General features: G+C 40.1%; 1 protein-coding gene across 1 annotated transcript in view; it reads left to right on the forward strand.

Annotated features, from left to right (window-relative positions):
* The window catches only part of LRPPRC (leucine rich pentatricopeptide repeat containing), a 118,332-nt gene that overhangs the window by 68,068 nt on the left and 25,397 nt on the right, over positions 1–24,867 (forward strand). Inside the window, exons 24-30 of the mRNA XM_081903714.1 lie at positions 692–816; positions 1,385–1,491; positions 10,579–10,647; positions 13,274–13,364; positions 18,076–18,218; positions 18,352–18,478; positions 21,678–21,804. Of these exons, the coding sequence (XP_081759840.1) occupies positions 692–816; positions 1,385–1,491; positions 10,579–10,647; positions 13,274–13,364; positions 18,076–18,218; positions 18,352–18,478; positions 21,678–21,804 (789 nt within the window). The remainder of the gene's footprint in view (positions 1–691; positions 817–1,384; positions 1,492–10,578; positions 10,648–13,273; positions 13,365–18,075; positions 18,219–18,351; positions 18,479–21,677; positions 21,805–24,867) is intronic.

Here is a 24,867-nt window from a genome sequence, read left to right on the forward strand (position 1 = left end):
TGAATGATAGGAGCTCACACTCAATGTTAGCAGAGTTCATTAAAAAAAATGTACCCAGCTTCTGTGGACCCATATCATTCAGATTAGATCTTTCTTCATATTTGCTTCAAAGAGCTTCCTGTATAATAAAGTAGGGCCATCTAAATATGAGAACTCATATGTGACCATTCTTTTGATCCGTCAGTTAATGAAAATTAGATTATAATAATTTGTGTATTGTACAAAAGTCAAAATAAGTCTCTTTTTGAGGTTCCTGGTGAAGTGTTAGGAAATGAATTGGATGCATTTTATCTCCTCGATCCTTTTTTGGACGATAGGTGACTGTTTCTGAGGTTTGGTGTATACATTGTTGTTTTTTTTCCATCTAAAATCCCGGCGGGATTTGACATCTTTCCGCAGGGCCTGCAAGACAGAGCTGTTCCACCAGGCCTTTGGCCAAGGCACAGTCTGACCCCCTCCTTCTGTAATCCTCATAGAACTCTAGCCCAATGGCTGCCATTAATTTGATTCTGAATTGATTTTAGAATGTATTTCAGTTAATTGTGATTTTATGTAAACTGTGCTATTTTTACTGTTGTTAGCCACTCTGAGACCAGCTTTGGCTGGGGAGGGCGGGATATAAATATTATTATTATTATTATTATTATTATTATTATTATTATTATTAACATGTTGTGGATTTTCTTTTAAGGGATGACATAGAAGCAGCCATGGAAGCTGTGTTTGACTGCTATAGGAAGTATGGCAGCTTTCCTAGACTTCATGATGTCTTGAGCAGATTAATACAGAAGGGAAACACCGAACTGTTGCAGAAAGGTTGGTTGCTGCTATTACGGATTGGGATTGTCTTCTGTTCTTGCCCTGCATTATGGTAGGGGGACACCTTAACCCAACAAAGTTTTAGCCATTTATTACTGAGGGCCACAGCAGTAATGTTTGGAATCACATGTTCAAACCATGTCCTGTGATCAAGAAGAATTATTTAAAAGTTGGGGGGCACGAGGGATACCAATAATATCCCAAGGACTTCACAAAACAAACTTAAATCCATTGATTCCGATAGGTCTACTCAGTAGGATGGCCAATCTCTGTGCAGTTCTGTGCTTGAAGAATATTTAGCTCCACAATTCATGAAATTCCCCCTATAAATCTTCATCAGAAAAAGACCAGTCTTTCTGATATGGTAAAAATCAAACTCATCTAGAAAGTGGTATTCAGATGCATGGATGGAGAGGTGAACATGTCATTAGATCATCTAGCTGATCTAATGTGATCACATGATGCTATGGCATGGGTGTCCCGTGACTCAGCCATTTGCCTTGTGACATGTTCCTTTTGACTCTAAACAGGTAACCTAATCTGCTTTTTATGAATGTTCCTATAGCAATGGATTTCATAAGCCAAGAGAGAGGTGAAATGATGATGCTCTATGATCTCTTCTTTGCCTTCCTGAATACCGGCAAATATAAAGAAGCCAAGAAGATCATTGAGGTGAGACTATAACTACAGTACTCTAATCATACAACTATTTAGAGTTTTAATTAGAATTATATATTTAAAGTTTTTAACCTTTAATTAGTCTTGTTCTGATTAATGTTAATAGAATCCAATCCTAGTAATGAAAGATTGGGGTGGGGGGTGGAGGAGTCAAGGGAAGACTAGGCTTCCTTTTCCCCCATTGTGTATAATTACAGTTAGAAGCGAGGCGGCCTGGCTGTATATTGGAATTGTTTCCTTACTTTGTCAAATTCACTATTAAATATCCAAATGATATTTGCATATTAAATCTCGGATTGTGGAACAATTAAATTAAACCTGCATTCCTGGGTGTAAAGTTGCTAATCCTCTTTCCCAACAAATTCTTTGTTCTTTAAAGCACTGGAATTTAATTTGCTGCAGACCATGCTCAGATTTATTTGTAATGCTTGTCTACCAGTTAATCAGCCAAACAAGTGCTGTCTGCTACTGTTTGGCATTTAATTTAGCTTTTTTTCCCTCTTCCACTATGGTAAGCAGCTTATAGAAAGTGGTAGGTGACAAACTTGGTCTATTTAGGATTAGTATATTTTATCTAGGCTTGATTGAAATTTTGCTTACTGAAATTGATAAGTCAAAAGGGCAGCCTCAGAGCCTTCCCAGATTGTGATTATTTTCCTCTAACACAGTTGCATTTCTCCCCCCGCCCCTCCCAAACTCCATATTAGTTGACCAGTTTACATTAGTGAGAGGAAAAGAGAGAAGTTAATCTTTTTGCAAAGATGAGGCTAAGCTTTTCAAATGTAAAGGGAAAGAACCCAAAGGTCCTTTTAGTAAATCACAAGGTGACTTATTAATAATTGCTTAAATTAAAAAAGTGAAAGAAAATACTGAATGCTAGTCACAGCTTTGCCTGAATTATTGTTTTGATAATTTGATAATTTATTGATAATTTTGAGTAAACTACCTGATTGGGTGAATTTTGGTTCTGAAATACCAACAGCTTTATCAAAAAGGATAAATCAATAAAATAAAGGGAGGGAATTATAGATGTGAAGGCCTAGAAAAACAAACATGTGTACAGGGCAAGAGAAAAAGTCCTTATACATCGAACTTTTCTTCAACCTCCCCTAAATACTTAATCTACCATCACCCCTATGCTGCTTGCCCTGTTGGTGTCTAAACAAGTAGACTCTTGCCCTGCAGTCTATTTGCACTTTTTGTCTTTAAAAAAACCCCCAAAACTTTAAACAAATTGTCAGTTCCTTTCATTTCTGTTTTTCCTAAATAACTACTCACTTAACTTTGTGTTTCACTTAGGGATTAGCAAATATAATGTCAACAGATGACAACAGCCTAAAACATTAATTTCAGAAACTTTCCCTCTTGCTAGTTTATCAGAAGAGAAAGTAGACATCTGGCATTCTTGCTTGTCCTTTTTATGTTGGATTAAGATTTCTTAGTTTTGCATAATCTTGATGGAGCCTCATCTAAGCTTTTTTAATATGCTTCATTCACTTTTCAGCTCTTTAATTTTGCTTGTTCTCCTGTGCCAAAGACCAATCTGTAGCAATTACAGAATCTTGGGCTATAATTTGTTTAGAAGGGATAGATAGGCAGCAAGTTAGAGGTTTGCGTATATGCGTAGTGACAATTTGTCTTTTAAAACACAGGTTACCTCTTGGTATGAGAGTTTATTTACAAGTTTCACCCAAGAGGAATAGTATTCCCTGGTCCAAAGACCTGGTGTAGATGTAGTAGTTCCTTGCAAACAATAGCTGGCACAGATTGGGAGCCAAGCTTTTGAACCTGTTTCCAGCGTTTGCCAGTGGATATGCAACCATAGTTAGTTTGTGTTAACATGGTTTGCACCTGAGTACTTAATATGAAACTTGGGTTAATGCTAGACTCATAGACTTCCTATTATTTGGACTGAAGTTGTCTGTATATGAATAAAGTACATGTTCTGCTACTTGAAGTGGTTTGAAATATATGAAGTACTGAGATATTGTTATGTTTGGAGTGGGGAAGTGCACCTTTAAATAGGTTTATTAAGTAGTTATTATTATTATATATTGAATTTATATACCACCCTATACCTGGAGTTCTTAGGGCGGTTCACAGAACAAAGTTCTGAATCTTATTTTTAGTTATTTAATAAATTAATTAAAATAATTTAATAAACACACTTTTCTTGAGTAGACTGTCATTTTAATGATCTGAATGCTTTAAATTTTTGTTGGTGTGTTTTATTTTATTTTATTTTATTTTCTTACTTCTGTTCACCACCTTGATAGTTTGAGAGAGCAGTATACAAATGCATTTGTAAATAAATGCAAATTAAAAACAATCCTTATGTATATTGTACTCTAGGAGGCATAGTTTGGTCAGAATCGAGTATACACTTTCAGAGTTACCACTAAATACATTACTTCGAGTCACCATTGCCACTAGAGGGCCGTAAAAATTGTGTCCCGGGCTTTTTAGACTCGTCTCGCCATGTAATATCTGAAACCAAAGGGGCACATTGGTTGCTAGATGTGTACTTTTTTCCTGCTCTCCTACTCCACTAAAAGTGCATCAGAAATAGCTTAAAGGTAAATTAAAACCACAGCATAAAACCCCCAAACAGTACAAATCAGTGGCAGGTGTTTTTAAAGTTACCTTATCCAGCCTGCCCTTCTGCAAAAAACCTTGCTGAAGAGCTATGTTGTAAGCCATGCTTCTCGATGAAACCACAAGAATCTCCTTCACATCACAAGGCCTAGGCTGGCACATATGGAGAGAAGCATCCCTTCAAATATTTGGGACTTAAGTTGATCAGGGCTTTGAAAGTCAACAAGCCCCTTGCATTGGGTCTAGCAGCACAGACGTTATCATATGAGTTACATTTGCTTCCTAATTTGTGAAACTGGGTCTTCCAGAATATCACAGCCTGATATAATGCAGTGAATATCCCTGTTTCAAACTGTGTCTCTGTTAGACTGTTTAATCTGACAATGTGAAGATGATACCTGTTGGGGGGGGGGGAATCTTTAGTGCTACTGACAGCAGCTCATTCTTGTGAATAACCCAGCTGCTCGTGAAAGCTGTTACTAGTGTGCTTTGTGTTAAAAAGTTCAATATGATATTTCACTCTTATTTTAATGTTTCCACATCCTTTATGCCATTTTCCCTACTGTTGTTGTAGCACCAACTTTTGGTACAATATTATGCTCCCAAAAGAATCTGTTCAGTGTAAGAATATTGACAGGACTCAAATGTTCAAGTGATTCTTGAGATACTTGAGAGTAAAAGCAGATGATGGCACTCAGACCTGACAACGGAGCCACTTAGGGTTGATTATATACATATAATGTTTAGTGAAATTAAAGCAATACAGTGATTTCAGCACAGCATTGGACATGCATTACAATACCAACCGATTTCAATATACCATTGGTTTTGTATGTTTTTAATCTACTGTAAAAACCATGAAAATATTTCTGGGTCCTGAGATTGAGAGATTACAGCACCCTTTCATCCAAATTGCTTTTTCTGCGTATCTGTATAAAATCAACATGAAACTCAATTTTGTAGTGGAGATAAAACTATTGTAGCAAGATGTTCCTTTATTTGTAAAGTATGATTTCATTTTAATATAGATGTTCCAAAGAAATTTAGCTTCCTAGATTATTGATGTGACCTATTGAGCATGAGAGATGGCTGGAACAAATTATTTTGCATGGTGTGTGCGAGAGAGATGTTGGCATATGCTGCCTTTGAATATAGTTCCGAAGCTACAGCTGGTAGTTCAGAGGCCAGATACAACACCAATCCTGGCACCAGTTGGCTATCGATTCAAAGTGCTGGTTTTGACCTATAAAGCCTTATGCACCCAGGACTCCGATACCTCAAGGACACCACGTAAATCAACCCAGGCCCTGTGTTTGGCATTTAAGATACTTCTCTTTGTGCCCCCTCTGAAGGAAGTGCAGATGGTGACACCATGACAGCAGGCCTTCTCAGTGGTGGCTCCCTGTTTGTGGGGAGCTCTCCCCAAGGAGGCACACCTAATGTCACTGTTTGAACCAGGCAATGCCATTTATATTCGTCCAGGCTCTTGGACCTTACTTTTCTGCTCATCTTTTTAGTGTGGTAGAGGGAGTTCAATCTGCCCTTTTATACGTGTTATCTGTGAGAATTTTAGGTTTCTTTTCCTTTGTTTTTAATGTTTGTTTCTGTAAGACACTTTTGTTTAAAAAGTGACTAATAAATAGATTAATGATACACAATGCATATGCTCGTAAAACAGTATGTAGTGTAAATAAGAATAGATTAGTATTAAGGCTCTTCTTATATTCTTTTGTAAAACCTCTCACCCTCCCTTCCTCTACATAGCTGGGAGGAGGAATTTCTGTTCCGCTTTTGATAAACCACAGTTTATCATACCAGTTTGGATCTGGAACGATGGTCAATCTTAACTGTAGTTAAAATGCCAACTTCAGTAACTGAAGTTGGCTTGTTTTGTCACAGACCACTAGTTAATGTTAACTTCAGTTTGTTGATCCAGATGGCACTACAAGGTGCAGGTAAGCAATACTTTCTGAACTCTTCCTCCAGGCTGCTTGGGAAGAAGAGGCATAAGGGAGGGTGCACGAGCCCAAGGCTCACTGCAACTTATTCCTGATTGTTCACATTGCATTGAACTATGCTTTAGGACAACCTTGTTAGCGAGCCCCAAAAAGCTTAAGGTCTGCAAAAACTCCCTTGCATTTTACTCTTAACAGGGGCTTGTTGTTGTAGTGGTGGTTGTTGTAAAAAGGCAAGCTGGTGATGGGGAAATAGAGTTCTGTCTGCTTCTTCTGACATGCCCTTGATTTCTATGATGGACATGCAGGAAGGGTCTCATCCTTCTGTGCTGGCTGTGGAAGAAGTGGCTTTCTTCTAAGGCCAGCAGTTCCACATTAGGCTGAGTAAATAATTCACACGACTGAAACCTGATTCTACCAAATACGAAATAGGAATCCCATCCAGCGGGAAGCACGGTCACTTCTCTGTTCATTCTACTTCTCTGTTATCTGTTCTGTTCACTTCTCCCTTCCCTCTGTGGCCCCCTAGTCTCATGCCATGCCCCCCCCATTTACACAATTTTCACCTGTGGCCCCCTTGGGATATCCTGGGGGTCCTCAGGGGGGGCATATGGCCCCCGGTTGAGAAATGCTGGTGTACACAGTGTGTGTAATAGAATATAACACGCCAATAAAATGACTGGCAGATTTAAAAATGGGAAAAGTTCCATAGGCCTGGCTACATCAAAAGGTCTTAAGGTGACACCTGGGAACTAGAAGCAAGGATGCCAGATCACTCTATCCCTCCTGTGGCAGCTCTCAGGCTCACCTGGAGGGACACTGATACACTCACTCGCTTGGAGTTCCTGTTTGCCATGCAGTGCGAATATGGCCAGTATGATGCAACCTCTGATCCAGCCCATTTTCTGCACTATCTGAATAATACAAATACAAGATGGGTGACACCTGGCTTGAGACCAGTACATGTGAAAAGGATCAAGGAGTCTTGGTTGACCACAAACTTGACATGAGCCAACAGTGTGATGCGGCAGCTAAAAAAGCCAATGCAATTCTGGGCTGCATCAATAGGAGTATAGCATCTAGATCAAGGGAAGTAATAGTGCCACTGTATTCTGCTCTGGTCAGACCTCACCTGGAGTACTGTATCCAGTTCTGGGCACCACAGTTCAAGAAGGACACTGACAAACTGGAACGTGTCCAGAGGAGGGCAACCAAAATGGTCAAAGGCCTGGAAACGATGCCTTATGAGGAACGGCTAAGGGAGCTGGGCATGTTTAGCCTGGAGAAGAGGAGGTTAAGGGGTGATATGATAGCCATGTTCAAATATATAAAAGGATGTCACATAGAGGAGGGAGAAAGGTTGTTTTCTGCTGCTCCAGAGAAGCGGACATGGAGCAATGGATCCAAACTACAAGAAAGAAGATTCCACCTAAACATTAGGAAGAACTTCCTGACAGTAAGAGCTGTTTGACAGTGGAATTTGCTGCCAAGGAGTGTGGTGGAGTCTCCTTCTTTGGAGGTCTTTAAGCAGAGGCTTGACAACCATATGTCAGGAGTGCTCTGATGGTGTTTCCTGCTTGGCAGGGGGTTGGACTCGACTTCAGACTTGTGGTCTCTTCCAACTCTATGATTCTATTATTCTAATTCCGCAGGGTGGGGTAGGAGGAGAAAGAAGGCTGTATCAGAGAAATGAGTAGGACAGAGAGTTCTAATTTGAGACACCCCATCGGAATATGAAGAATAAGACATTAAAAGTGCAAGGTGTGTTGAATAGATTAATGGCACGCAATATCTTCATCTTAGAAAAGTTCAGAGTGTGTTGGTAACTGGCTATCATCGCCTTTCATAAACAAGTCCTTGTTTACTTTAAAGTTATAGCAGCGGAAGAAATTAGACATAACGGCATGGAATATATAAGAATAAGAGATCAGGATGAGAGACTTCTTTTTTTTTTTAACAGAATGGTGAAAATTTGTTGAATATATGAAGACAAATTGTAAACAATTAAAAATGTTAGCAGGATTGACCTAAACGTGAGCAGTAAGAAATAATTAAAAGGGAACATAAAGGATAAATTTGTAAATAGGTTTGAATTGGTTATGCAGTAAGAATATGATATAGACTAAGGAACTGCAAGAGGGGGAAGGAAGTCAAAGAAAATGTAGGTTGAATTTGTTTAGATTTAATTTTTGTTGTTAAAACATTGTAAAATGCAAAAATGATTATTACTATTTTTAAAAGGATATTCAAGGCTGTTTTTTACTTATGTGTAAGACAACTGCCCATTGGAGCCAGAGCTGTAGCTCCCATAGCTGTGTTTTATTAATGCTCCTTTTACTTAAATGTATTGAGGAAGTTTACAGCCATGTCATAAAAACATAAAATAGTTTTTAAAAAACAACAAGGCTGAAAATAGGTTTAAAAACAATACAAAATGAACACCTAAGGCAGAGACCTTTTTTTTTTCCAGCTGGCAAAGCTTGTTGAAACAAAAGTGACCTCAATTGTTCTCAGAAAATACTGATAGTAGGTGTCTGCCGTATCCCGGCAGGAATACTGGTTCCACAGAATAGGCTCTCAGAAGGCTTTTTTGCTGTAATGCTTTTATGGCAGAATGCTACCTTTGTTTAAATCATGTACAGTGGTACCTCAGGTTACATATGCTTCAGGTTACATACACTTCAGGTTACAGACTCCGCTAACCCAGAAATAGTGCTTCAGGTACCACTGTACATGATTTAAACAAACTTGCTTTTTGTTCTTGCTTTCATTTGGGGGTGGTGGGTATCAGTGGTTGGATTTTTTTGCCAATTTCAGTCAGCATCTCACCTGCCCTCCCAGCTCCCCCCCCCCTCCCGTTGCACCTCTACTGCACAACATTGCACACCCTCTGGGTGGCTTCCGGAGCAGTTTTTCAGAGGGCACAGGAAATCTATGGTGCCCACACCATTCTCTGATTCCAGGCCTTTGGGTGGTGAAAGAATATTTAGTTAAGCTTCACGTGAAGACATTAAAATAGTTATTTTGCGCACGCACCAACAGCCGCAAACAAACAACAGTAGAAAAGCAATTTGGGCTGCTGTCCAAATACATAATTATCCATAGGGAGAAGTCAAAACAACAGAGCAGTAAAGATTACATTGTAAAGCAGAATACCGTTTTAAGCCTCATATGGTATTGAAAAGAAAACATTTTAGAAAACTGAATGGAGAATGGATAAAAAGCTGTCTTTTCTAGAAGGAAAGCAAGTAACAATCAGTGGTGTGTTGTTGCTGGCAAACTTAATGTTTTCACTTTGAGTGATCTGTAAGTAAAAGAAAATAAAAGCCACAAGTTATTGAAGATTTTTTTGTAGGTTACAGCATAGGTTCTCCCTTTTTCTTTTCTTTTTACAATGTACTGCATTACAGATGTCTCAATTTCAGACCAGGCACAATGCTGAAAATTCAGTAAGATGGTTAGAGATAAGCCACAAATATGGACTATCGTGCAAGCCCTAGAGATTTAGTTAATCTGACCTAGATGTTCTTTTGATGATTGAGAACCTACTATATGTGAAAACACTTCTCAATTTCAAAATGAAACACAAGAGTATCCACTGTATAACTCAGCTGTCCTTGTAGTGATGGGCACAGCAATCATTTCTTAACAGAGGAGGATTTGCTATATAAAGTTTTTCAGCTTTTAAAGCCATTTAGATCATTGGCATTTGGAGCAGCAATGATATTGAAAGTTGGAAGTGAATGCCGCATTTGAGTTTTGCTATGTCACAAAGAGGATTATCTAGAGATTCAAGTAACATACTTCTTCTCTTTTAATTTCACTGGGCATGTTGTATAAGATCTTAATTCTTTAGTTCTCACTGATTCCCCCACCCCCAGTCTTGTGAAATTGTTTAAGAGATCATCAGATGGGAGGGGAGGCATAAGAGGTGTATTTAAAACCAGCAAGCACTTCTTCTGTATGTGTTCACTTGCCAATATCATGTGTGCTGTGAAATTATACACAAGTGGTTTCTGTTTATCGTTTGCTTGAATTTGCTTGATGGTCACTTATCCATATGACATAAAATAATGATTTGATAGTCCTATGTTAAAAAGATAGAGGGGGGTAGAGACCCTGGCATCTTAGAACAGGGTTTTTCCAGGCGGACATTATGGTTGCCGGATCACATTCAGTCTTGGCGGTTGTGGAGAAGACAACAGAGGTAGCACCCGGCATTGTCACCCTGTTAACTTTCTTTAAGAAGTTCAGTGCTGTGCCATTGGGCTCCCTTTGTGTAGTAATTTATCAGATTCACAGCATCAATAGTGCATTGGGTATTGGGAGAAGGAGAGAGAGAGAGAGAGAGAGAGAGAGAGAGAGAGAGAGAGAGAGAGAGAGAGAGAGATATTCAACTGTTGTAGCATGAAAATGTATCTAGTGGGCAAGTTCACCACTTGAGTAATCTTGTGTTATAACTGCATATTAATCCTTAAGGAATTATTCCAAGTCAACAAGTGGTTAGTTACTCTGAAATCTTGTTTTGCAGACACCTGGTTTAAGAGCTCGACCAACCAGACTGCAGTGGTTTGCAGAGAAGTGTATTGGAAATAATCAGGTTTGTGTATTGTGAAAATTTTATTTTTATTACTAATTTAAGGCAATAATTTTGCATCATTTCTTTTGTAACCATCCAAATTCAAGAGAAAAAGACTTAATCAGTTTGTATGTACATGCACCTCCCACTATCAGAATGCTCTCTATTGAAAACTTCAGTTATCCAAACACATATCGTTATACCCAAACCTTGCTACACAAACAGCTGATTCAGATATCCAAACAGCCCACGTCCTTACATATTTGTGTTTTGCTGGTCAGCAGCAGCCATTTGGGGCAGAAGGCACAGAGCAGTGATGGGCAAACTTGGTCCTCCAGCTCTTTTGGGACTACAATTCCCATCATCCCTCACCACTGGTCCTGTTAGCTAGGGATGATGGGAGTTGTAGTCCCAAAACAGCCAGAGGGCCAGGTTTGCCCATCACTGGCATAGAGCAAGGGAGACAAATCCGACAAATCAGGGAGCAGGAGAGATCAGGCAAAGGGAGACAGAATGGACAAATCATGGATTACAAATTTCCCATAGGAAATAATGGAAATCATTGGCTTGTTGTGCAAACACTCACCATCAAGCGATTTACTGGGAGCTCATTGTGTTTGCAAAGCAGGACCTGCATGTACTACCTTTTTGTAGGGCCTCCAGTTGACAACTGTCTACAGCTATAGGGTAGGATAGTCACCCGTCTTGTCTTTCCCATTCCTGATATTATATTCAGGGTTCTATCATTTTACTTGCCAACTTGTTAGCAGTAGAGCTCCTCCTCCTTCTCAGGCCTTTGTATAGAACTTCAAGCACAGGCCCAGCTGCTACTACCTTGTCCTGTAAAAGTCTATTGAGAAAAAGAAAGAAACATTCTCCTTTTCCCTACAGAGAAGTTGGGAGAATGAGCTTTTGCAAGAAGAGAAAACACTCCTCCATTCCTCCTCCAAGATCTTTGTAGGAGAGAGGAAAGACGGCTTCCCCATCCCGCTGGGCTTCTGCTGTTTTAGCTTTTCTGCAAAGCCCCACAAAAGGGCAGATGTCTTTTCCTTTCCTCAGTTTCTCCATGAGGCACAAGACTTGGAGAAGGAAAGGATTAGTGGTGATCACAAACAATAGCTTGGTTAGTGAGCGAATGTTGACACGAATGTTGACATTTTTTCCTACAAGGTATTGGCAGCCTAAACAAGTACAATGGTACTTCTGGTTGCGAACAGGTTCCGTTCCAGAGCCCCGTTCACAACATGAGCAGAGCACAACCCGTGTCTGCAGGTCGCAATTTGCCGCTTCTGCACATGCACGTGACGTCATTTTGCACGTCTGCACATGCGCGAGCCGCAAAACCTGGAAGTAACCCTTTCCGGTACTTCCGGGTCGCCGCAGGGCATATCCTGAAAGAACGTGAAGCGGGCGTAACAAGTGGTATGACTGTATGCAAAACCGTTTGGAAATTACTTAGATCAGTTGTGTACTATTACAGACGCAAAGCTGATGCCCAGCTAACTTCAGTTCATTTTGAACTGATGAGTTTTACCTCATACCTCGAGTTGAAGTAGCTTCGGGATGAGTATTTTTGGGTTGCGCGCTGCAGCGACCCGGAAGTAACGGAGTGCGTTACTTCCGGGTTTTGCCACTTGCGCATGCGCAGTCAAAATGACGTCACATGCTCGGAAGCGGCAAATCGTGACCCGCAGATGCAGGTTGCGTTTGCTTCGGGATGCGAACGGGGCTCCAAAACGGATCCCGTTCGCATCCAGAGGTACCCCTGTATTGGCAAATACACTGGTCGAGAATATAGAAGGTTGTATACAGTGTTAATTATACTCACCCATTGACATTAATGAACTTAAGACTCGTAGAATCATAGAATTGCAGAGTTGGAAGCGACCCTGATGGTCATCGAGTCCAATCCCCTGCAATGCAGGGACGTAACTAAATCATACATAATTTCAATAAAGTTCATTAATTTCACTGGGCATACTTTTGAGAATAATAATAATAATAATTTTTTAAAAAAATTATATTTGTACCCTGGCCGGAGCCTGACTCAGAGTGGCTACTGTTGGCAGAGTGATTACTATATGAGATACACTGCTATTATAGGGAAGTGTCAGGAACTGATTAACACATGCAATATATACGTATAAGATCTTAAATAAGAAGATACATAAGGCCCATCTTGTCCAGCCTCCTGTTCTCACAGAGGCCAACTGGTTGGTTATCCGAAGCCCACAAGCAGGATTTAAGTGTGACTGTGTTCTCCCAACTTGTGATTCTCAACAACTGGTATTCAGGGCTATGCTGCTTCTTGCAGTGGAGGTAAAAAAGCCATTGTGGCTAGTAGTCACTGATAGCCTTATTCTCTTTTTGTTGGTGTTCATTATCGTCGCAATTTATACATTGCGAAAATCATTGCTAAAATGTTAGTTCATGCACAGAAAATTCCATCACACATCATATAGTCACATTCTTCTACTCCCCTTTTTCCTATTTGCTCATTCTACATCCCCTACCTATTCATTACCCCATCATAACTTTTTTACAACTTGATACATATGCAATAAATGTCTAATAAAGCAAGCAGTTCTTTATGTCATGTATAGATGTTATAAATGTGGTGTGTGTTTGTAATATTTTCTCGTTTAAGGTTGAAGCCCTGGAAAGCATGGTAGAACTGACTCAAAAGCTTTTTGAATGTGATAGAGACGAGATGTATTACTACCTGTTAAAATTATGCAGTAAGTAAAATGGACAGGCTCTTCTTTATTTTGGTTCTTATAAGTGAGGAAAACTCTCGTATGTTTCACGTTAGACTTACCAATGTTCAGAATAGAATTGCTTTTGCAGCCACAAAAAAACAATTGAGATATTAACGTTATTGAGAAATTAATAGTATTGTAAGCAACTGATACTATGCACTTTACTTGTATGGCTAAGGATGTGGTGGTGTCGGTGGGAGGGGTTACAAAGGGCAGCAACTGTAGTTTTAGTGTGAGGAGCAAAGAATTGGAATCGTGAGGCACAAAGTGTGCTCGTTAATGGTTCCTCACCATTCTGGAAAAACGTGGCAAGTGGGGTGCCGCAGGGTTCTGTCCTGGGTCTGTTGTGGTTCAACATCTTTATAAATGATTTGGACGAAGGAATTGGGGGGATGGTCAACCAATTGGCAAATGACACCAAACTGGGAGGGGTCGCTTAGAAGACAGAATTGGGATTCAAGATGTCCTTAACAGATTGGCAAACTGGGCCCCACTAACAAAAGGAATTTCAGTAGGGACATATGTATGGTTCTATACTTTGGCAGGAAGAACCAACTGCACGAAACACGCAGGAAAGTAAAGCATGGAAATATAAGCTGTTAAACCTTTAAAATATGGCTTTCTAAGATAACTGTAACTTGCCTTAGTTACAGTAGTGAAAGTTCCTGAATAATTGGTATAGAAACATGAGAATGGCTTGTAAGAGCCATGCTGTCTGAGCTTGGGGCAACCAGTTCAGACCTCACACATTGTGCTCCTTAGGTAGACTAAGTAAAACAATAGGCTTGATTCCCTTCCTCCGAAGGTGTGGGGAAGTAACATAGCTAAGGGTCATCTAGTCTAAACGGCTGCAATGCAGGAATCTAAACTAGATCACAGATGACAGATTTGCTACCAGCCTAGGTTGCTTATTGGGTTTACTGCAGGGTAGCCAGTATGGTGCACTCCAGATGTTTTGGATTGCAACTTTCAGCAGCAGCAAGCATGCCCAGTGGAGATAAGTAGAATTAGAGCTTGCTCAGGAGGAAACAAGACCTTTGGACACAACCATTTGGTCAGGGTGCAATCATGGCCTGTCTCACATTCCATCCTTGTTCTTCTTTTTACCTAGTAGGTGGGCTGGTCACCACCATTTTCAAGTGTACTATCTTTTAGCTGCCAAGCTGTCTGGGCTTTATTGCAGCTTGTTAAATATTTCTTCTCCCTGCTTCAGCCATTTTCGTTGGGTGAAAGATTTGGTATGGCATTTGTCCATTTAGTTCAGTGCCCTGCCCATGGGTGAAATGTTGTTCATTGTACTTCAGCTGCATTCCAATTTACCAGTTAAGTTTCTTTCTTCCAGTTTTAGAGTGTTAACTCGAATAGGGAAACATTCTGCAGTTGGCTTACTTTGGTTGAACGATAATTGAAGGTTTTTGTAAACCACCTATTTGCTTCTGCATAGGTGGTATTTATCTCTTGAGGAGTTCTTTAAAGAAAGTTGCCATTTCCCATCATTGTGTAGTACTAAACCATGTCTCAGAAATTCAAGAATCCTCTGTGTAATTTCTCCCCTTGCTTTGAAGAGCTGTCTTGTTTTGTTGTCTACAAAAGAATTTGAAAAGATGTTCCTCTTTGCTACATACATAATTGCTTTCAATAGAAGATAGCCAAATACACTCGCAGCCTCCCAAGGAATATCTTGAAAGCCTTTCAAAATCTTACCAGTACGTGGGCAACTTGTTAAGCATTCGAGGACAATTGAAAATTGAGAGCCATATAGCAATGGGTGACTGCAGATCCGATTGACGGAAAGGGAATTTTGCAGGCATGCCATACCTCTGAAACATTTTGTCTCATCCTCTTTTAATAGGATCAGGTTTTATATGGCCTGGGATCCAAAGGACTGCTCACATAATGCTGCACATTGATAAAGGCTTTGGACTTTATATATCTTGAATTGGAACCTCACATACCATATGGCGCACAGTTTTTGAAACTGAGGTCATTTAAAAGCAGTTTGATAGGACATTTTGGAGTGGTTGTCTGCTTTTCAAAGAAAATAGCTAAACATCATGTTGCAGGGTCCTTTATGCATCAATTTGTGCAATCAAGCCTTGGTATGAGTAGAATTGGATACACTACATGTTCCTGCAATTCTCTTCTATTCAGACATCTGTAATATTTGCCTAGGAATTTGTTTCATGTTAGTAGCAACCAATACAGGTCAGTTGGGCTAGTTTAACCATAACTGTAATTTTCTGTGGCATCTGTTGACTGCTTGCTTGCTTAATCGTTTGCGTTTTTTTAAAAAAAGACTTTCAAACCTCAATCTGAGGTGAGTTTGCAAGCTGTCATTTGAAGGTTAGCACTAACCATAGTTTTCCAGTTCAGGAATGGCAAACTGTGGTTAGCCAAAGTTAGGAAGGTGAAGGAAGGGCTCCATGAAAGAGGAAATTCATTAACTGTAACTCTGTAAAGTGCCACAAGATTCTCCATTATTTTTGCTGCAGCAGCCCAATATAACCACCTCTATGGAACTGTGTTTTTTGCTTTACTGCAGATGGATTTTTGCTTTACTGCAGCTCAGCAGTGTGATGTTACAACACCTTCTTGTCTCTTTATAAGATAAGGAAACATGTTTTTTTCCATCTACCTTGGCAGAGTATTCACCTCTTTTGCTTGCAAAAAGAACATTCAGAAGAGAAGTGGCCAAGATATTTGCTGTATGCTTTATTTCATTCTTGCATTGCATTTCCTCAGCAGCTTTTTTTTTTAATCTTCCTTATTGTTTTACAAATACTGGTTCACCATAATAAAGCAACTGGGTTTCCAAACATAATCTTCCTTTAGTAGGAGGGAGTCCTCCTCCTTTCCCAACAAGCAGCCTGTCTCTCTTCAATGGGGAGAGGAGAAATCTAAGATACAAATTTTATCAAACACTGTTGTGCAAAATCTGTAGACAGCAAGAAAAGACACAACCAATTCAATCTGCTTAAATAAAGAGAAAACAGCTTTGTCCGCTGTAAGAGCAAAAACAGAACCATAGCCTTAACCCACATCTAACCATCTTTCAAAACTGTTGCATGCAATACAGCTCCTGAGGTTCCATTGCTATTTCTGTATATTATTACAACGTTAGCTAAATTCAGTTTACAAATGTAGGCACGTAGTTCAGCACAAAAAAGGGAATTATTATAAACCTGTAGTCCGTCATTGATTGCAAGGCGAGTGATGAACAGAGGTTATTTTAACTCTCTAATATATGGGGGGGGGGGGTTGCAAGGAGTTGGGAGATGTACTTTGTTCACAGTGTGTTCCCATATTCAGGCACCTTGGAATATGGGAAATGGTGATGAGCCAGGGATTTGGATCAGCATGTTGCCTATATCCTGATGACCCCCATTGCTGTCTCTCTTCCAACTTGTAATTCTGGAGAGGTTGTGAAAGTCCTGAACTGCTTGGCATCCTTATTGTAGTAGATAGGGAAGGGGGAGTGGAAACATACTGTATTTTTCTGTGTATAAGACTAGGTCTTATACTCCAAATTAGGTTTAAAGGGGCTCAACTTATACACAAGTACTGCTGAAGGCTGTTTTCTTAATTTGGAGTCCCCAAAAATAGGGGGCATCTTATACATGGGGGCATCATATACACAGGAAAATACAGTAATCCATACAAGACAGAAATATTGCTGGTTGAGGATTTTGATGGTGTGGGAGTACATGTGCAGCCTGCTCTGAGTGGGGTTGCACTCCCCTTAAGGGATCAAGTTTGAAGCTTATTGATTACAGAATGTGAGCAGTAAGTGGCTTAGGCATTGAATGAACCCGACTATATTTGACCCCTGCCCATTGGGCAGGGAGTCTGGTAAGGGTAAACCACCAGAAGGGGGAGCCCCATCCATGCAGACCGACTTGAGCTCCCCCAGGTGTTCCCGACGGGGTCGTGTCATGGCCCTAGCCCTGCCCTGGGCTTCGGACAAGATGCACACCCCCGGATTCCTTTAAAGGAATACCCTTACACTTGGAGCGGCAGGTAATGGCCACACCTCCCCTCTCCTATCAAAAGGTCAAACAATGCCTAACCGCAACCCTAACAAAGTTGTGACGATTGCTACGAGGTAGGCGAAAACCAAATGGCCCGTGCCAGTTTTGCCAAGTGGAAAAATTCCTACCAGGCCCCTCAACAGCAGCCAACCGAGGTCCATAGCAAGGCCGATGAAAACCTGCAAAAAAGGGAGGGAGGGCGGGAGCTTGAAGAGGCGAGCCAAGAGGAAGCCCTCCGGCTTGCTCCTCCACTTAAATGGTCCAGCCATGCCCCCACCAGCCAGCTGATTGGCTGGCTGAGTGCTGACACAGCCGGGATCCCCCAGGGCAACGCGGGACTTTGTCCCCCGCCCCTGGGGAAGAGTAGGTGGCCACGCGGTCCACTGCAGCACCTCCCCACGATGAAGATTTCTAACTAAAAGGAAATTAGGACAACACTGGCAGGAGAATTATTCCTATGATGTGTAATATTCTGTTTGGCTCTAATTATAAATAACTTGAAAAAAGAATGTTCAAACACCCACTCCAGATTAAGTAACAAAGGAAGTTGGTTATATATGGGAAAGTAAACTTCATGTGAAGACATGCATGAAACTGCTTGCAGTAGAAAATGACAGTGCCACATTTAGGTTTCCTCTGTTCTTTCACTTTCCCCCCTTCAGAAGTAAACAACGATTGGCAAAGGGCTGACGCTGTTTGGACTAAAATGCAAGAAGAAAACAGTATTCCCCGTGAAAGAACTTTGAGGCTGCTAGCAGATATTCTTAAGGCTAATAATCAGGAAGTTCCGTTTGATGTACCTGAGGTAAATTAGGTTAATTGTTTTATGTGGTGAAATACTGGTTTTAAAATCTTTCATGTTGGTTTGTGAATGATATGGCAGAGGGAGATTGTATGTAGGAAGATAAGTAACTTTTAAAAATGGTTTTCTTTTAAAGACTTGGTTTGATGGGGCTACTGATGAGGCTGTTGATTCTGTCAGTTCTCCCTCTTTGACGACTGCTGAACAGGCGACAGATAATGAAAAAGAAATATTCATACTCTGCAAAAAGGGCAAACCTGAAGGTAAATTAATTTGGACTCTTTCTTAAACTATTGTTGAAAAGAATGTGCTAACTCATTCAATACAAGGGACAAAGCACGCCTGTATTCCCAAAATCACGGTGCTCTATAGCTAACATTCTGCTTCATGAAATTGTACTGTAGAATCTTGGTGCCAAAATATTAGCAGTCTTGTATTTCTTTCCATGCTGAATATATAGGCTCCCAGTATGTAACTGCTTATGATACTATCTTTCGTACTGTTGTAAGGAATAATTTAACATCTGAATGTGAGGTTATTACACTCTGTACTAGGAAGGATATCCCTGATTTAGAATTTATCATCATATTCCGTTATATTAAATTAGGACTTCATCAAGATTAGAAGGCATCTCACCCACTACAGAAAGTAACTGTCTCCCTTTTGTGTTAAATTAGCCTGAAAAGAAAGGTAGTGTTGTAACATCTGTTATAAATAGGGCTGTGCTTGCCTCCCAGTGAGAGCCAGTGTGGTGGAGTGGTTCAGAGCAGTGGACTCGTAATCTGGTGAACCGGGTTCACGTCTCCGCTCCTCCACATGCAGCTGCTCGGTGACCTTGGGCTAGTCACACTTCTCTGAAGTCTCTCAGCCCCACTCACCTCACAGAGTGTTTGTTGTGGGGGGAGGAAGGAAAAGGAGATTGTTAGCCGCTTTGAGACTCCTTAGGGTAGTGATAAAGCGGGATATCAAATCCAAACTCTTCTTCTTCTTCTCCTCCCCCACACCGATCCATTTTGGACTCTGATGCTATCCAAGGCTGTTCCAGATCCAGGCCCCAGCTTTAATTGAGGGCCATGCATTGCCTATAATTTGAAACGCTGATTAAATACACAGCTGAGGGAGGTGGAGAAGGCGACACATTCAGGCAGCTTTATGGCTGCCGCCACCTCTCTTGACAGCCCCAGGTGGATCTGAGACTGCTTTAACCCTCTTAGACTGAATCTTGGGTCAGCTCAATTTGGCCCGGGATTTAGGCAGAGACAGTGCATGTGAATGTTTAGCTCTACATGGAAATCTCTGATTTCCAACTCCCTCTTTCCTCAGCAGAGACCCACCAATAAAAAGGTAGGAGGGCATGGCGCTGTCATCCTCATTTTACCCCTGAAGTGATGGCTTCAAAGTGACCTGCAGCAGCCAAGAACTACTCACCACCACTATAGATATATACCGTCAAACATTGGCCCAGAGCTGCCAGATATTCTTAACCCACGTTGTGCATCTTGTCTTCCCTTAAGCCAACATGGAATCCAATGGTTTTAGTGTTCTTCCTTAGGAAGCCACTCAGAACAATGAATTAGTTGAAATCAGCACAAAATGATATTCTAGCTTTGGTGGAGTGGACACTAAATTACACCAAAGCCCTGGGTTTAACTATGCTGTTGCTGGTTAGAATTGAATAGTTTTCCTGTGGAGGACATGAAGGTTTGGAAGACATAATGCTAACCAATCTAATACAGTCATACCTCGGCTCTTGAACACCTTGCGAGTCGGAACGTTCTGGTTTTCAAATGTTCTTTTGGAAGCTGAATATCCGACGGGGCTTCCGTGGCTTCTGATTGGCTGTCAGGAGCTTCCTGCAGCCAATCAGAAGCCGTACTTTGGTTTCGGAAGACGAACGGACTTCCGGAATGGATTCAGTTTGACTTCCAAGGTACGACTGTGTATCCTCAGTTTAGATCACAAGCTGTGGTTGCATCAGCACATCCAGTTGTGCAGTTACATAATTTCTGCCTCTTCACTCATCTTGGGGGAGGAGGGCTCCCTTTGGAGAGCGACGTGGATTGCTTCTCTTACTTCATAAGGAGGTGAGCCAATGCTACTGTTTTGGGAGCCCTCCTGCCCATTCTGATAAGTGGTGCCTGGACTTCTGTCCTGAAGTCTTGCCCTGATGACATTGGTGTCATCCAATACACTATCAGCACCCAAGAGCACAGCCTTTAGCTTTAGCACCATAATTGTGTTGGTCAACACACCAGAAATTGTATAAATAGCAAACTGAATAGGAAGTGCTAGAAATTTACCTGTTTCTTTTTTCAAAAAATGTTTGGATATCTTTTCTCAACACAAAATGTTGGTGATGCATCTTGCATTATTGAAATAAGGTGCATGATTTCATGAATGCGAGTATTATTTAATCTTTAAGTGTGCCATTATTCAGATACTAGAGATATACAGAAGAACTTGCATCACATATAATATACAGTCAGTATGTGTGCTATTGTCTTAAGTTGATTCTGATTTATTCTTTGCTTGGTTTGGTACACTAATTTGCAAATACCAGCTGAACTCCGCTAGATATAAAAACTAAAGTTTATTTGATTTAGCATACCGTAGTGTATTTAAAATATTAAAAACCAACACTGCTTTTAAGGGAAATAAATAAGTACTGTGCCCCCCCAATGTATGACATTAATTTTTAAAGAGTATATTAAGCAACAAATTACTGTTTCAACAGGATGTTTACAGCTCCATAATCTTGTTCAGAAAAGTAAATGACTGAAAAGTGTGGTTACCTTTTTTCCCCTTTTTTTGGTAACGTCTTTTCACTAACTTGACAGTTATTGTGAATGTGTGAAATAAAACTGTTAATCAGTCAAATAAATGCAGTTTTAGTTTACTTGTTAAATATCAGTATATTTGTAAATTGTATGTTTTTATGTAAATCTTGTCGTAGCCAAATAATTTGATCTCCCAGTACTGAAAACACTGCCAATATTTGCTGAATGCTGCTATGATACAGTATCAAACATTGCAACTCCTTTCCACAGAGTTGGGGGATGCGTTAAAATAATATGAATTACGTCTTTGAACCAAGGTAGCCTAGTAGCAGCTCGTCAATGAACTTGAAAATGGCAGTTCTGAAGGTGGCTGAGGATACCTTGTTTGCAATTGGTGGCAGTAGTTTTTCTTCTTCTTCTTTTACTTGAATTTAGGTTGCTAAAAGTTCAGAAAGGATTTTGTATTTTAAAGAAACAATTACACAGAGAGGATTTCAACTCAGAAACCAGACAGTTTCTTAAATAAAGCTTCGGACTCTTAAGATATATATGAAGAAAAAAGGAATAGATTTGTTTCAGATGCTATATTTTTCTTTCTTTTCCAAAAAGAGAGATATAAATGCTGTTCTGTTGCACTTCAGTATAAGTTGACACATCAGTTGTTTTGTTTTAATTTTCTTTGCAGTGGCCTACAAAATTTTACAAGAAGCACAAGAGCAGGGTAGTGTGCTTCCAGCCTTTGCATACGCCTTACTTATAAGAGCATTGCTGAGCAAGGGTTATCTTGAAGAAGCCATCAATGTAAAAAACATGTAAGGAATTTTTTTTCTATATTCTTGTTTATCTGTACACTTGTAACCTTGCATAAACACCAGTCCAGTCTTTGCTTTCAGGTGAAATTTCTGTTTTCCTAATAGAAAAATGGCCTTACTTGAAAGTAGCAAAATGCATTGGTCTTTCCAATATGTTGCATGTCATAAGTTATAAAAAAGGGGGGGGGGAGAGAAAGCTTGGCATTCTGGCATCGGGTCATTTTGTAGCTAATGATGCATCACAGCCCAGTCACACACTTTGTACACTTAACAATTTAACAAATGCACACATTATCCAAGCACCATTCACTTTTAATGGCTGGGTGACGTCCCAAGACCAGACACAGAAGGCTACAGGCATCACTTTATATCGAATGCGCTGACAGAATCACACGAGTAGGAAGTGCCATTTAGTGAATTGGGCCGTTCAGCTTTGTGCATGAAATTTCGCTCCCATGTCGTATGTGCCAGTTAGTCACTACTGAATTACGCCTTGTAGGAATACAGTTCTTTCACAGTGGAAATATGTGACAAAACCAGCCATACCTAAAGGCCTTGCTTTGTAATTATATTTATGTGTGAACTTTTAACGTATATAAATGTTTGATTTAAAAGCTGTTTGTGATGCATTCTGGGATAAACCAACATTTCACCACAGAAATCTTATCTTAAGATAGCTTTAAAAAATAAACATAGCGGTCATTCTTCTGCCTAGCATCACTATATATTTCATAAGTTTCTCAAAGTTGTAGTATAACTTTGTTGTTGTTGTTTAGTTGTTTAGTCAAAGTATTGGAGCCTCAGCTTCAGGATCTGTCCTTCCAGTGAGCACTCAGGGCTGATTTCCTTAAAAATGGATAGGTATGATCTTCTTGCAGTCCATGGGACAAAACTCCATGGACAAAAACAACAGGCATATAAAAGTGTAACTTTAGGCAGTGCTATTTTCCTAGAAAAAGAGGGGCCGGAACTCACCATGAACACCTCCCTCGTTCTCTTAGAATGGCAATGGCGCCTACCTGAGAGGTGCCAGAACTGAGTTCCGCTGAGATCTGGCTGGGAATAAAAGCCCTGCATAGGAAAATATGTAGCTGCCTTATACCAAGTCAGATCATTGGTCCACCAAGATCTGTATCATCTATGGGTGCAATATTTTGAAGAGCAAAAAAAGAGAACGCCATGACAACTCTCATTTTCATTACCCCTACTATATGTAGGCTATAGAAGAAAAAATCCCTGACTTTAGGTATTATCTTAGGGGCAAAAATGAAGATGTCAAAAGCACCCAAACAAAAAACTTTGGTCATAATCCAACAGGGCTGTGAAATCAAAGAAGGCCTTTTCTTTCTGCATGTGCAGATAGGGCCACAAATGCCAAAAGTTGTGCAACATGAGATGCAAAAGTGGCCATTTTATACAAGACCATTTTAAGCACTTGAAAGAGGCTGTCAGGATCACTGCCTGATATAATGACGGTGCATGCAACTAAATGAAAAAGGACAGAAGCAGGCAGGTGATCTGAATCCATTTGTTGGAGTTGCTGCCATCTCATTTGCATACTGCTGGAGGACATGGTTGTAGATTTTGAGCATGTTGAGAGAGTTGAGTTCGACTTTTTCCTAGCAATAACGTAAGCCAACTTTGGAAAAAAGATACGTTCAAAAATATTTTTATGTTTTTAAAAAGTCAAAACTGAGTTCAAAGAGTTCCTGGGTCTCTTGACTAATTAGATTGACTAATTTCAAATAACCACAAAAGACTCTAAGGTGTGCAACAAAATATAGAACAGCTTTATCTTAAATAAGTTAAATATAAAAAAGCAATATATATATATATATATATACACACACACACACACACACACCACCCAAATTGATTAGCACTAGCTGCAAAGTAATCCATAAAGACCAGGCAGGCTTTCTCCCAGGTAGACATATGTCTGCCAATACAAGGAACATTATAGATATATTGGAGCTTTTACAAACAGACATAAATACTAAAGCTGTTTTAATTTTTATAGACGCGGAGAAGGCCTTTGATAACATATCCTGGAAGTTTATGAAAGGGAATTTAAAAGAAATGGGAGTGGGCCGGGGGTTTGAGAATGGGATTGATGCAATATATTCAGAACAAAAGGCTAAACTGATAGTTAACAATGTGGTTACAGAAGAGTTTAAAATTGAAAAAGGAACACGACAAGGCTGTCCGATTTCCCCGTTACTATTTATCTCGGTCCTGGAGGTGCTCTTGAACACGATTAGAGGGGACAGGTTGGTGGAAGGGATACAGGTCGGAGCGAAACAATACAAACTCAAAGCGTTTGCAGATGACTTAGTTCTGACATTACAGGAGCCAGAATCTAGTACGAAAAGAGTACTACAACTAATCCAGGATTTTGGTCGGGTGGCGGGATTTAAACTAAATAAGCAAAAAACCAAGGTGTTGGGAAAAAACTTGACAGATATTGAGTCGGAACGGTTTCAGAGAGAGACAGAGTTAACTGTGGTTAAGAAAGTTAAATACCTAGGGGTAAACATAACAGCAAAGAATTTGAGTCTGTTTAAAGATAATTATGAAAAATGTTGGTCTGAAATTAAGAGAGACTTGGATAGCTGGTCAAAATTGAAACTTTCACTGTTAGGTCGAATAGCTGCTATTAAGATGAATGTATTGCCAAAAATGTTATTTTTGTTTCAGACATTGCAGATTGTAGATAAAACGGAGTGCTTCCGGAAGTGGCAGAAAGATATCTCCAAATTTGTCTGGCAGGGCAAAAAGCCCAGAATTAAGTTTAAGATATTAACGGACGCAAAAGAAAGAGGGGGCTTTGCCCTGCCAGACTTAAAGTTGTACTATGAAGCCGCAGCTTTCTGCTGGCTAAAAGACTGGCTACTTCTGGAGGACACGGATGTGCTGGATTTGGAAGGTTTTAACAATGCATTTGGATGGCATGCATATTTATGGTACGACAAGGTTAAGATCAACAAGGTCTTTAAGAACCATATTGTCAGAAAAGCAATATTTAATGTCTGGACAAGATACAAAGACTTATTAGAAAACAAA

The sequence above is a fragment of the Podarcis melisellensis genome (genome assembly GCF_964234715.1).
Source record: "Podarcis melisellensis genome assembly, chromosome: 3".
NCBI lineage: Eukaryota > Metazoa > Chordata > Lepidosauria > Squamata > Lacertidae > Podarcis > Podarcis melisellensis.